This window comes from Typopeltis vanoorti, chromosome 16 (genome assembly GCF_054136105.1).
Source record: "Typopeltis vanoorti isolate ZY-2024b chromosome 16, IOZ_Tvanoo_1.0, whole genome shotgun sequence".
Classification (NCBI taxonomy): Eukaryota; Metazoa; Arthropoda; class Arachnida; order Uropygi; family Thelyphonidae; genus Typopeltis; species Typopeltis vanoorti.
Genome location: NC_143564.1, coordinates 12,278,043 through 12,291,611, shown reverse-complemented (window position 1 = coordinate 12,291,611; position 13,569 = coordinate 12,278,043). Strand labels below are relative to the sequence as shown.

Genomic DNA, 13,569 nt, shown 5'->3' with positions numbered 1-13,569 from the left:
TTCTCTTCTGCTATTTTTTTTTTTTTTTAAGCCTCTTATCAAGTATGCTTGCATAAATTTTACTTGAAATACTCAGAGAAATTTCTCTGTAATTTTTAAATTCAGTTTTATTTTGCATTTTATGAACTGGCACCACAAAATCTCTACTCCAATCTACCAGAATTCAAGCTTCTGACCTAAGCTTTCTGAATTATGAGGTGCAAAACTTTTTATACTTCATATATAAGGTTGATATCGGCTCCTCATAGTGTTACTCATGTAAATTTTCTATCCTGTAATATCATTCTCATTTAACATTTTTTAACAGTACAGTAAAACCCAGTTTTTACATTCCCGCAATTTACGTTATTTTTCGCTGGTCACATCTTAAGGCCTATTCTTACAATATATTGTTTTCCCACCATTAACAACTTGATGTGGACGTTATTTCCCGTGCTTTGCAGTTTTTTCTCAGGTGGCAACACTGATTTCTGAATCGATTTCCTCTCATTCAAATCGATTTCTGTGGAAATCTGTGCATTTCTGTTCCCAAATGGCATTTCTTTCGGCTGTAGTTTCGTTTCCGCCATCACGGTGACTTACATGCTTACAGCAGTGATGTAGTGATACCGTGATTTTTCAATCACAGTACGAATTGATATTGCAGAATTTCTGCTATACATAACAGTTGCTTTCAAGTTACAGTATTCTTACGATGAGCCATGTTAGTAACATGGAGAAAAAAGACAGAAAATGTGTTTTGGTAGAAGAAAAGATGGCACTTCTGCGATGTATAGATGTCCAGAACACACGTGCAATTAGCAAAAGATCTTGGACTCTCCGTGTCCACTTTGAACACGATAGTAAAAAATTGGTCAAGCATTGAACTCAATGCAAAGCAATCTGGTGCTACGTCAAAAAAATGAAAATATATCCGGACATCGACATACGATGAATTGGATAAACTTGTGTCGGAGTGGTTTATTTCTACAAGAGCGTCAGGTATTCCAGTCGATGGTACTATACTCCAAGCGAAAGCCCTTGAATTTGCTGCGAGGTTGGGGATTAATGGTTTTACTGCATCAAATGACTATTGTTGGATTCTGATTATGTAGAAATTAGAATAAATGTTATTTGATTCAGAATCCAACATGATCTTCCGTCACAAGGGCTAAATTTGTAAATATTATTTAATGTAAATAACATAAATTATAATTGATATCATATAACTACCTTAATTATATCAAATATTTAATTGTTTAATCAAAGGAATGTGTTAATGATAATAAGATTCTGTATTAAATATTATTAAGCTATTTTATTTATTGTTATATCAATATTATGAGAACTTATATTTGCAATTTAACTACGCATTTATTGAAAAGCAAATATTCTAATTATTCCTATTTTGTGAAAGCTTGACATTATGTAATAACTCAATGTAGTAGTATAACCTAATGTAACATTATCGAGAATGTTTACGTTTATCGGTTGTCATAGAGACGCGTGAAATAAACGAGCGCGAGTGGAACAAAGCGTGGGCTAAATAAAGAAGAAAAAATATATAGGAGGTAAAAAAGTGGGGAGAGAAACTTGGAAGTGAAAGGAAGCAAGGGGATAAACTACAGAAGTAGAAGTAAATAAAATGTTCTTAAGGCTAGGAGTTAAGTGGATAATTTTTATAAGTGAGCAAGGACGAAACGAATTTTCTAGTTAGCTGAAAGTGAAATCAGCAGTAATAATAGAAGGAAATTAATGCTACAATCAGATAAAAATAAAAAGCTGGTCGTTTAAGGAGGAATTCTGAATAAACCCAGCTGGTCTAGAATTGCGGCTTATTTCCGATTTGCCTTAAAAAGAACCTCACAGTGTTTTAATTAGTTTATGAGTGGTGTCAAGGATAGTTGAAGTACCCTGTAATTGATGTCCAGAATTCTGTAGTGCGATTGATAGTGCTTTAAGTATAACTGTGGATAAATCTTGTAGATGTGTTTTTTTTTTTAGTAAGGTAAATAAATTCCAAAAGTTTGCTCTCAACATAATTGATATACTAGGAACTATTTCCGGTAAGGTCTTTCATAGTGTTTTATTTCATTGCATGAAGAATTGTGTGTTAATTATGCTATGCTTAACCTAACTTTAACTGTGGAAACTCTTTGTGATTGAGTGTTGGAGATAGGAATTGTTAAAAAAATATTTTTCAGCTATTAGTGCCTGTGATACTTTGAACTTATAGCATGACTGAGAAATGTGTGAAAACTGATTAGATTGGATGTTCTATTATAGTTATTTAAGTGTAGAAACTTTGTAATCCAGAAGCTGAGAAATGGCATGTGAAGATTTGGAAGATTGTGCTAATGTGATTAACTTGACTTAATGTTTGACTTGTTACTACTATTAAGAATTAGAAGTAAAATTTATGTATGTGTTATATGACCTATATTAAATGCTTCATTTGTTAATCTAACTATTGTATTTGCCTGAATTTCTTTTTACTGCACTGTTCACAAAAATTCGAATCTAGGAGAAATCCCAGAAAGAAAATAAATACTTCGGCCTGAATGAATGAAAAGACTGCTAACTAACTTTGAATTGATCCTACTATTTCATATAGACTTATCTAAGGATAGAGTGGCGCAGTATAATAGAAATTTCTCTACCCTTGGATTAGTGATCAATTTACAATTAGTTGTGTTTTATTTTATGAAAGTGACTTGTAACAAGATGGCGGATTAGAACACAACATGAAGAAAACAACGTCTCGACATTGGTTTTCTCGACGATTAATGGTTTTACTGCATCAAATGACTATTATTCAGGACTACAAACCAAAAAATATTTGCAATGTGGAAGAGGAGGAACAACTACAGAAGGAAGAAGAAGATATGTCATAGCCCAACAACTGGTATGTGATGGATGAGTCTTCCTCATTTCAAGACTATGTTGATGTTGGTGTGATCACATCAATGGTACCAAGTGTAGAAGACATCCTTTCCAACCACCTTGGTGAAGAAGAAGAGAAAGAAGTGGTTGAAGAACACTGTGATCAAGAACCTACCGTCCCTACTAGTAAAGAAGCAATGGAAGCTATCTCTGTTTTGAGGCAGTATATGGCAAGTGCATCAGGAGACGATGGGGCATTTAATGCCTTATACACTGTGGAGAGGCAGGTGGAACTTATAAGAGTGCAGAAAAAGCAAAAGCAATCAGCAATTAAAGATTTTTTTTAAATAGATAAATGTAAGTAATTGTAAATTCATTTATTTTCAGTTATTAAATTTTGTAATCTAGTAGGTAGAGTCACATACTAGCAGTAAATCATCTTTTAGCCTTTTTTTAATGTTTTTTACATTTCCTGCTATTTACACTTTTTTCCAGTCCCCTGGAAAGTGTAAAAAAGGGGTTTTAATGTAATTATTCCAGACACTCAGAATATATTTCCTTTTTTTTCTGTCACCTTTATCACCCTTCATTCCTAAGCTTTTCTCAATAGTCTCCAGAGTATTCTGCCATTCTTCTTAATATTTTATCTTTAATCTTCTTATTGAACTCTTTCCATGCCTTTTCTTTAATACGTTTGCACACAGCTTTCTTCATTTGTTTCTGTATTCTCTCAAGGCACATTCTAACTTGCTAGAAACTTTCACATGTTTTTCTTTCCAATACTAACTATTTTAGTCCACCATGAAGTTTGGAATTTTTCTATTCTTAAAAAGAAGTTTACAGATGCCTCTCTGGACAAAACTGTCAGTGTGTCATCCAGTTTGCTAGTGAGACTTCTAGGTTTGATTCTTGTTTTCAAAATTTTTAATTTTTTTCTTGAATAATATTTGTATATCTGAGTGCACCTCTAAAAGCTGGTCTTCTTGAATTATTTTTAAAACTTTCTTATATACTTTTCAATATGAAATTAGAGCCTCCATAGCTCAGTCAGTATAGATGAAGCCCTTTGGTCAGAAAGACCTGGGTTCAATTCCCACCAGTGACATGAGAAACCTTTATCTGGTCTCTTTCAACGAAAGGTGAGTTAGTCAGTCGTTCGACTACCAAAATCAGGTTTTTCATCCCCCACAACAGGCAAACCGGCCCCGTAACACACGGATTACAGTCAGGAATACTTAAGACACAGCCTGGATAAAATTAGGGAGGATTGAGATGGTGCCATACTTCCCCATAAATGATATTTTCATATCATCAGAGGAAATAATAATAATAACATGAAATTCAATTTTATCCTGCTCAAAACTAAACAGTGATAACTTCCTATTTCAAATCCCATTATATACTTTAGTATCCTGAGCCATTGTGAAAATATCACTACCAACAATATCATATCCAATAAGATTTCTCTTTGCACACTCTTTCCACGTAAACATACAAACAAATTTATGTTGAAACATGGTGTTTGTGATGACTGTCCTAGGTCCTGAACAGAAATCCAACAAGAACTTACCACCTTAATTATCTCTGATCTTTTCCCAAAATGTTTCTATATTTCTGGGATTTATTAACTACTCGCTGTTAGACCTGCAACAAGCTTTTCCATTTTCTTCATGTCAGTTGCTCTCTTTAAGTTTCGATGTCGAATTCTCCACTTGAAAATTTGTCAACATCACTCAGACTTGCTGCCAATCAAGCCTTATTCCCTAAAGGCTGTGTGGATGGCTCCTCCCAGTAATCCAGCTTTATCCATTAAGCCACTTTTGAAAAATCTGTGGCTACAAATTATGCCCACTTTGGAAGCATTCAAACTTACCAAACAATACCAAAAAAAAAAGAAACTGAAAAAGTTATACAGTAGATCAAATTTCAGCCTTGAGTGACTGATGTAAAGGGGCTTGTCCAATTTCATTCTAAAGTCCTCTTTGAAGGAAGGAATCCTTGACACTGAGAAAGCAGTTGTTGCACAAAATCTATATCTACCTACCTATATATATATATATATATATATACACACACACACACACACACTATGTTCACAAAAGTATTTGGGTACCTTATATGCCATGCAAATTTCAGATCCTACCACATGCAAATATTCATTCAGGAAGTGTTTGTGTGTAAGTCTGGTAATAAAAGGTATTCAATATGAATATGCCATGTTCAGCTGACCTGACAAAGTGAGACTGTAGTTGGATGTCACATCAGTGATCTTTCTTTCTGTGATATTTCCTACTGTCTCAGCATACTGAAAATAACTGTTGCCTACATCCATCCTATTCCCCAGATTCTCCCTCTGACTTCTATCTCTTCCCAAAACTAAAACTCTTCCTCGCTGGTCAGCATTTTTCTTCGAATCAAGAGGTGATTGCAGATCTTACCGAGAACCACTACAGGGATGGGATAATGGCGCTGAAGCATTGCTGGAATAAATGCATTAGTCTTAAGGGAAATTATGTTGAAAAATAAAAATAATTTTTATTTTTCAACATTCATTGTTAAGCCGAGAACTTTTCAGACCGTCCTCATATTTTCTGAAACTAAAGCTCAGTTGATAGGAAATCTCTCCAAGATTTGTTCCATCACACTTTCAAGGTCACTAGTGCACATGTGCAAAAACAGCATAAGAATGGCTATTACCTAGATGTTGGATCAGAAGAGGAGGCCCAACTGCCTGGCCACTTAGATCTCTGGATATGCCTCCATTGGACTCTTTTGCACTGTGTGTACCAGAGAAAAGTTTGAGATTTGGATGATTTGAAACAAGGTATCATTGTAGTAGTTGCTCTATGAAAGGGCATGTTTTGTTTTATAACATTTTATCCCCCACCAAAAAAAAAAAAAAACTTTCACTTAAATTTTATCAACTTTTCAAGTTTATTAGAATGCAAAAAATTGTGTTTATGTATTAATCATAATTATGTGTAAATATATATTTTCTTGAAAAATTAAAGGTTAGATAAGCATTTTTTAAATATTTTATTAGAACACCACTTATATACTGTAACATTATAAAAGGAACATTTAAATAATTTCATTGAAAAAAAAAAGTTTCCATTTCTCACTGATTGAATTTTTCTAACTATGACCCTTTCTAATCCCACTTCATCATGGAAGTGGACACCCACTGTATATATACTCCAAATAATATGCATATAATTATTTGGAGTCTACACACACAATCAGTAAATAGTGTCTTTAGTTGGAAAGAGCTGCATTTGAATGCTGTCTGAGAGATACCAAATACCTTTATAAGTGAGTTAGCTACTCACATGGAGGTAGTAGAGTTATAGGTGAATGGAAATAACAAGTAACCAGCATAATTTTAGATAGGAACAAAATGAGTAGCAAAAAAAAGTGTGTGTGTGTGTGTGTGTGAGAGAGAAAAGACCAATATCACTATGGCCAATAATACAATCAACACGAGTTTTCTTATTCCTTAAATGCTCTCTCCATAAGAATTTTTTTATGTCAGTCAGCTGAGAATTCCTATGCTACTTTTTTTTCTTCAGTCTCTAATAATTTCTTCTTTCTATCTAAGAAATTCTGTATTTTCCGTTTTCCCATATTATTCAACTTGTAGCTACTTCACATTCAAACAATTTATCTTCATGTCTGGTGTTCAATATTTTATGCATTCCTTCCTTTCTTTGCTTCATATTGCCTGAATAAATCATCATGAATTAGTTGATCTTATATGGAGATCAACTAACTTACCTTCCACCCATCTCATATGGAGGATGGGCAGTGGTTTTTCCTCCTGAGACAAAGTATCTCACTATTTTTGATATTTCATTTTGTCTAGTTGATTTGTTGGTTGTTTTGGATTTACAGCTAGAGCAACTCAGGCTATGAGGCAGTGTATTCTATCTGTGATACCAGTTTTTTTTTAACAATTTATTATATCTCAATTATGCCGCCTGTTAGATGGAATAAAAAAAAAACCTGTGTTTCCAACAGAAGGAAAGTCCAGGGACTTCCTTATAAGACTGGCTAATTCACCCTCAGTTGAAAAGCCCTTATAATGATTCTTCATACCCTAGATGAGAATCAAAACCAAATCTTTCCAACCAAATAGTATTGTCAATACTGACTAAGCTTTGTTTCAGTAACACCAATGATGCTAACATATTTGTTAACATAACTGGTGTTAAGATAAAAGATAAAACATAAAAGGTATTAAGATAAAAGACCTAGGTTTGAATCTCATTAGGATGAAAAGAACCTTTATTGGGATTTTTCACTTGAAGGTAAGTTAGTTGATCTTATATGGAAATCAGCTAACTTACCTTCCACCCATCTCATATGGAGATGGGCAGTGGTTTTTCCTCCTGGAAACTTGGATTTTTTATCCCACTATACATGCAAACTGGCCAGAAGAACACATGCAATTTGAAGATATACAAAATAGCATTGAGTGCCTTATCATAAGAGTAAGCAGCCAAGTTACTTGGCCATGACAGGTCATTAAGCCTAACACATGAAAGGAAAGACAGGAGATGCATTTGTGCAATTTCTCTTAGCCACACTTCTTTTCTAGTTATTTTATGGATGGTACCCATGTCAGAGGAATTTGAAGTTATTGCATGTAACTGAATTGTGGCTGTCTGTCATGTATTTTTCAATAAAACAGAAGGGAGATGGAAAATTATTTAATCAAAAACATCCCAACCAATACTGTAATAGTTTTCTGTCATTTTTAGCCAATGGAAAAAATACACTTCTAGAAAAAATGCGTGAGAACATGAAATGTGCTTAATGAAAGGTTTATCAATTCATAAATAAAATTGTCCAGATAATGAAAGCATCCCAATTAAAAAAACTGTGATATTTCAAATATAAGGTAATTTCCTAATCTTCCAATCTTCAAATTTGGAAGGAATGGATAAGATACACCTAATGATATCATTAACTATCTTTAGTGTACTTTCTGATACTAAGCTAATAAATCAATGAGAACTAGGTATAAAAACTCAATATGTACACAAATATATGCATACATATTAAATTTTGATATGGTAAACATGCTAATGATGATGCATGAAATGAACAACTATTCATCACATCAGTAACTTCTAATTCTATAAGAAATACTTTACCATATAAGAATCTTGAATACTGCTGTTATTTGGAATCCATTCTACTATAATCTCTCCAGCTGTTGGTGAAGAAGTGTTAAGAACTGTTACAGGTAATGGTTCTAAATTGCAAAAGAGGATCATTAAGAATATTATTTACATACCTACACAACTGAATAACACTAAAATATTAACATGAAACACAATAATTCAAATAACACATTTTATAAAAAAATTAATCATTAAGAACAATTAACACTTACTTATGGTAAAATTTCCTGTTACTGGCCAACTAGCAACATTACCACTAACTGTCTTAACAACAACTTCATATGTATGTCCTGGTTCAAGGTCAGTACTAAAAGTTGCAACTGTTTTTTCATGCCGTCCAAGTGTCCACCTGTGATTACTCTGCATACCTAAGCTGACTTGGTATCGATCAAATTCAGACAATGATTTTGGAGGTGACCAGTGAACATCAAAAGAATATGGAGTAACTGTTCTCCTGTCCAATGTGAGGTTAGTAGGTGGCAAAGGAACTAAAAATATTTGATGAATTAAACTGTAGTGACTGGATCAATCAAATATGTAAGCAAGATAAAAAATCACAGATCTAAAAAATGTCAAAAACTGTCAAATAAAAAAAAATGTAGTTTAATACATATGAATGCACAGAGGTCATTTCTGTACATTCGTATAAAAAATATAGATAAATTCTGAAATTTGAGAATTTATATTGTTTATTGACTACTGCAAAACAAATATAAAATTATATATAGAAATTCAAATAATAACAGTAGAAGGGAGTGTCTATATAAAGAATTCTGAGATTTTAAAAGCACATAAATACATAGAATGACAAAATAAATAAGCTTTTAGTTAAGTAACATCACCAATTAATGAAACTGTATTAGCATATTTGTTTTTAGGTGCATTTAGTAATGCATAAACCTATAAGAGAGGTTTTTTTTTTTTTACATAGGATTATTTGTGAAAATTTTATCTTTAGCAAAGCTTCTTGACAAATTTCCAGTTTAGTTTCTGAAGGACTAATTATAGGTTAAAAACTGCAAAATCCTTCGAAATCATTCCAAATAGCATATGACAAATGGTAATATATAAACTAAGTCTACAGTAAATAGGCCAAAAAGAGTGATCAGTTCAGCTGATTTTAATGTATGGTATTACTATATTATAATGTACTGATTAACAAATGTAACAAATAAGTAACAAATGTATTGATTACTGAACTGAAAACCAAACTGATCATTTTTTTTTCTAAGATAATTTCCATGCATAGTTTTTTTTTTTTATTAATGCTGTATTCCATTCATCAAACATCACCATTATCATATTCCTGATATGGACTCATGTCAGGAATATGAGGTGAACAAGATAATGATAATACGACATGATTAAGTTTACACTGCTATTAGCTTCCTATCAACAATTATCTTCAAAATAAAAGTGTTATTTATCATACCTTTTATATTGTCAAATCTTACATTCTGGAATTCCAAGACAATTGTGGAAGATTTTACAGTATAAACTGGGAAGAGGAATCTGCATGTAGCAGTAAGGGAATGGAATTTCTGGAATTCTTGAGGGATAAATTTCTCATGCAATATGTAGTAGAAGGAACACAAGATTCAGGAGTTTTAGATTTGGTCATAGCATCAGAAGATCTAATTATAACTGAGATGGCATCTCTGCCCCCAAAGAAAGAGAGAGTGACTATGTGGTTTTGACTTGAAAGATGAAGAGACATGCAAGAGTAACAAAGAGAAAGGAATGTATGTGGAATTATAAGGCAGGCGATTATAATAATTTTAGAAATCAGCTTGGGGCCGTTCCATGAATGGAGGAATTGGAAGGACAAGATATCATCAGTGCTTAGGAACTAGTGAAGGAATATTTATTAGCAGCAATGCAAGTTGTATACTGAGAGTGAAGAAGAGAACACAACTGGTGTAAAGTAAATGGCAAACAATATCAAATGGAAACTGCAGGTAAAAGAAGAGGTTACGGAAGAGATATAAGAAGAGGGGTGGAGAGCAGATGCATGAAGAATATAAGACTCAGGAGAGTGACTAGATTAAGGAAGGCAAATCTGAAATATGACAAGAGATTCGGCCCTGAGATTCAAAGAAAATCCTACGGAATTCTTTCATTATGTGGCCAGTAGGAGGAGGATTACTGTGGAAGAATGACATTGTTGGATAAAAATGGGAGTAGAGTGACTGATGCAAAGGACATAGTGGAGTTGATCAATGAACACTTTACTTGAGTATTTCATCCTGAATAGTAGAAGTAGGTCTTAATACTAGATGGATAGTGCAGGTTTGAAGTTTAGAAGTACAAGAAGGATGATGACCAGCAGAGATAAAGGAGTTGTCTATAAAGCCCTGATCAGCCCACACCTGGACTATTGTGCTCAAATTTGGTCCTCTGGATTTGAAGGGAATAAATTAACCATGGAAAGAATGCAGAAGTGGATAACAAAGATGGATCAGGACTGTACAATGTTAGTTATGTGGATAGGCTGAGGCAATGTGGACTGCAGAGTTTGGTAGACAGAAGAAAAGGTGATATGACTGAGACTTAAACTGTTGAGAGGTAGTTACAGGGTTGACATTGGGAGTTCTTTGTTTGGTGGAACAGGAGGAGAGGGTGAGGACAAGAGGTCATTCCTGGAAATTACAAAAGGAAGTCAGCAGCAAGAGGATAAGGAGTGATTTCTTTGCATGGAGGGTAGTTGAACCATGGAATGCATTGCCTGATAGTGTCATGAGAGAAGAAATAACGATTGAGTTTGAGGATTGGTATGATAATTGTTTTCTAGGATGGGTCTCACATGATGAATCTTGTGACTCCATGGAGGACCTGAACCATAATAATAATACATTTTTTCCTTTCTTTTAGGCTTGCACGGTGATCCGAATGCATTTTTGGAAATTATGGAGACAACTACCGTGTTTGAATAAAAACTTTAGTTTACTATTACTAAAATTTTACAATTCGACGTTTCGACCTTTATGTTAAGGTCATCTTCTGGAGCGTACAAATATACACAGGAAACAAGCTATACTACAATCATACTGGTTCGTTAAAGACACTGACTAACCGCTACCACAATTGTTGGCCTGACCTCTGGTGAAAAAAAAAAAAAAAAAAAAAAAAAAAAAAAAAAAAAAAAAAATTATACATCAACGCTAAAGTCCTATTATTTGTGTTGTCTACTATATACATATATTAACATTATATTAACATCATTCCAGCCAGTTGGAGTGGAATGGTTTCTAATAATAGCAGATTGGCTAGAGTACTGACTTGTGTTGAATCTTTCAAATTAGGTTGGCTGAATGTGTGCCATCCAGATCCTTGGAATTTTCATACCATCTTTATTGTTGATATTTGGGTGGTTTATCAGGATTTCGCAGGATTCTTTAAATTTTCTTTCGTACCATGTTTTTGTACGGTGTAGGGAGCAGGTGCTTTTCCAGTTGATTTGGTGTAAGGTGTTGAGTGCGTGGTCTGAGAGGCCTGCTTCACCATAATGGTTATATTTAATGTGTCTAATGTGTTCTTTTTTGCGTATAGGGATTGTCCGTCCTGTTTCACCAATGTACGGTAAGTTACAGGTGCAGCGGATGCAATAGACTCCAGGATGTGCTAATGGGAGGAGAGGGTCCTTAGAGGAGCTGAATATGGTTTTAAGTTTAGTGGGTGGTTTAAAGGTGGCATTAAGGGTATAATGTTGTAGGATTCTGTTGATTTTTTCTGATAACCCTTTAATGTATGGGATGGTTATGGTTTTACTGTAGTCTAGATTCGTTTTTGTTGTGGTTTTATAGAGTATTTTATTGACAGTATTTTTGTTATAGCCATTGTTTATGAATGTGTCACTAATGATTTTTAGTTCTTGTTTCAGGGCCTGCTGGTTAGAGCAAATAGTTGTGGCTCTGTTTTTAAAGGTGTTTATGACTCCATATTTTTGTGCTGGGTGGTGATATGAATTCGCATGTATGTATTGGCCCGTGTGTGTTGGTTTTCGGTAGACCGTGAAGGATAGATTGCCTGAAGGAAGACGTGTAACTAGTGTGTCTAGGAACGGGAGCGAATTTTGGTTTTCGATGGTAAATTGTATGCGTTCGTGTTGTTTGTTTAGGTGGCTGAGGAATGTGTTTAGCGTTTGTCGACCGTGCGGCCAGATCGCGAATACGTCGTCAACGTATCTGAGCCAGATTGTCGGTCGAAGCGTGGCGGAATCAAGAGCCCTTTGCTCAAAGGTTTCCATGTAGAAGTTCGCGATTGGGGGGGATAATGGTGAGCCCATGGCCGTACCTTCCTTTTGTAGGTAGAATTTGTTTTGCCACACGAAGTAACCGGACTTTAGTACGTGGGCAAAGAGGGCTGTAATGTCGGGCGGAAATTTGTTCTGTAGTAGGAGAATTGTGTCATTGATGGGGACATTAGTGAAAAGGGCAGAAACGTCAAAACTGACTAATAAGTCGTCTTTGTCGAGTGTTATGTTTTTGATTATGTTTATAAAGTGTTGTGTGTTTTTTACGTAGGAGGGGGAATGACCTACCAACTCCTTGAGTGTTGCCACTAATTTCTTGGCTAGGTGGTAATTGGGACTGTCTATTCCTTCCACTATTGGTCGAAGGGGCACATAATAATAATAATATTTTGTCATATGCTCCTACAGAGTCCACTAATATTATGATGTAGCCATATTTGCTATTCAGCTGTGTCACTTTATTATAGGGCATGGATAAATTATCAAGACAAAAACTTCACAAAGCTGTATTGTTCCTAACAGAGTATCATATTCCTATCTACCTATTATGAATTCTTGCTTTAATCAACTTTTCCAATACTTTAATCACCACTCCTGAAATACAGCTAGTCTATAGAGTGTAAAACTAAGACTGACTAATCTATAATTTGATACCTGTGTTGGAGGAAGCTCCAACACAGGTATCAAATTATAAAGCCCTGATCAGGCACTATCTCCCTCTTTTCACTCCCATAGAACAGCAAAAGTACTAAGGCTTAACGTTACCAGAGGTACTGTCATACTCTCTCTCCCCCCTCCCTCCACTGTTATATTCATAAAAAACTGATTCTGCACATTCAATCTCTTACTGAAAAACACTTTCTTCAAACACCTGACTCCAAATCTATTCAAGTGTAGATGAAGCATTCGTATATGTCCTTTTATCCATCAAATTCACTCCATAGATCTACAATTTGCAATTCTTTCCACACTTGCACATAATTATTACTGCTATTACTACTTTCAATAGTATAGTACAAATGCAACATATCAAATATAATCGATAACTCATAATCAAATAGCTTATTAAAAAAAACAAATCTGCTAATGCCTTTAATTCCTGATAGGGAGTAATTTTAGTCTCTTCTAATTATTGGAAACTAAAGGAGTAGTTCAATGTCAAATGGTAGCAAATCTCCAATTTGCTACTATTCAAAAGTGAACCAATTGACAGTGGCACAAGGCTATCATTAATTATAAATGACACATCTAGTGAAGAGAAGGAGATAA

General features: G+C 34.3%; 1 protein-coding gene across 1 annotated transcript in view; it reads right to left on the bottom strand.

The window, feature by feature from the left end:
- Window positions 1–13,569, bottom strand: part of LOC150097850 (tyrosine-protein phosphatase 10D-like) — a 501,687-nt gene that overhangs the window by 387,973 nt on the left and 100,145 nt on the right. Inside the window, exons 7-8 of the mRNA XM_090406609.1 lie at window positions 8,261–8,536; window positions 8,019–8,119 (exon numbers count right to left, since the gene is read on the bottom strand). Coding sequence (XP_090262735.1) covers window positions 8,019–8,119; window positions 8,261–8,536 — 377 coding nt within the window. The remainder of the gene's footprint in view (window positions 1–8,018; window positions 8,120–8,260; window positions 8,537–13,569) is intronic.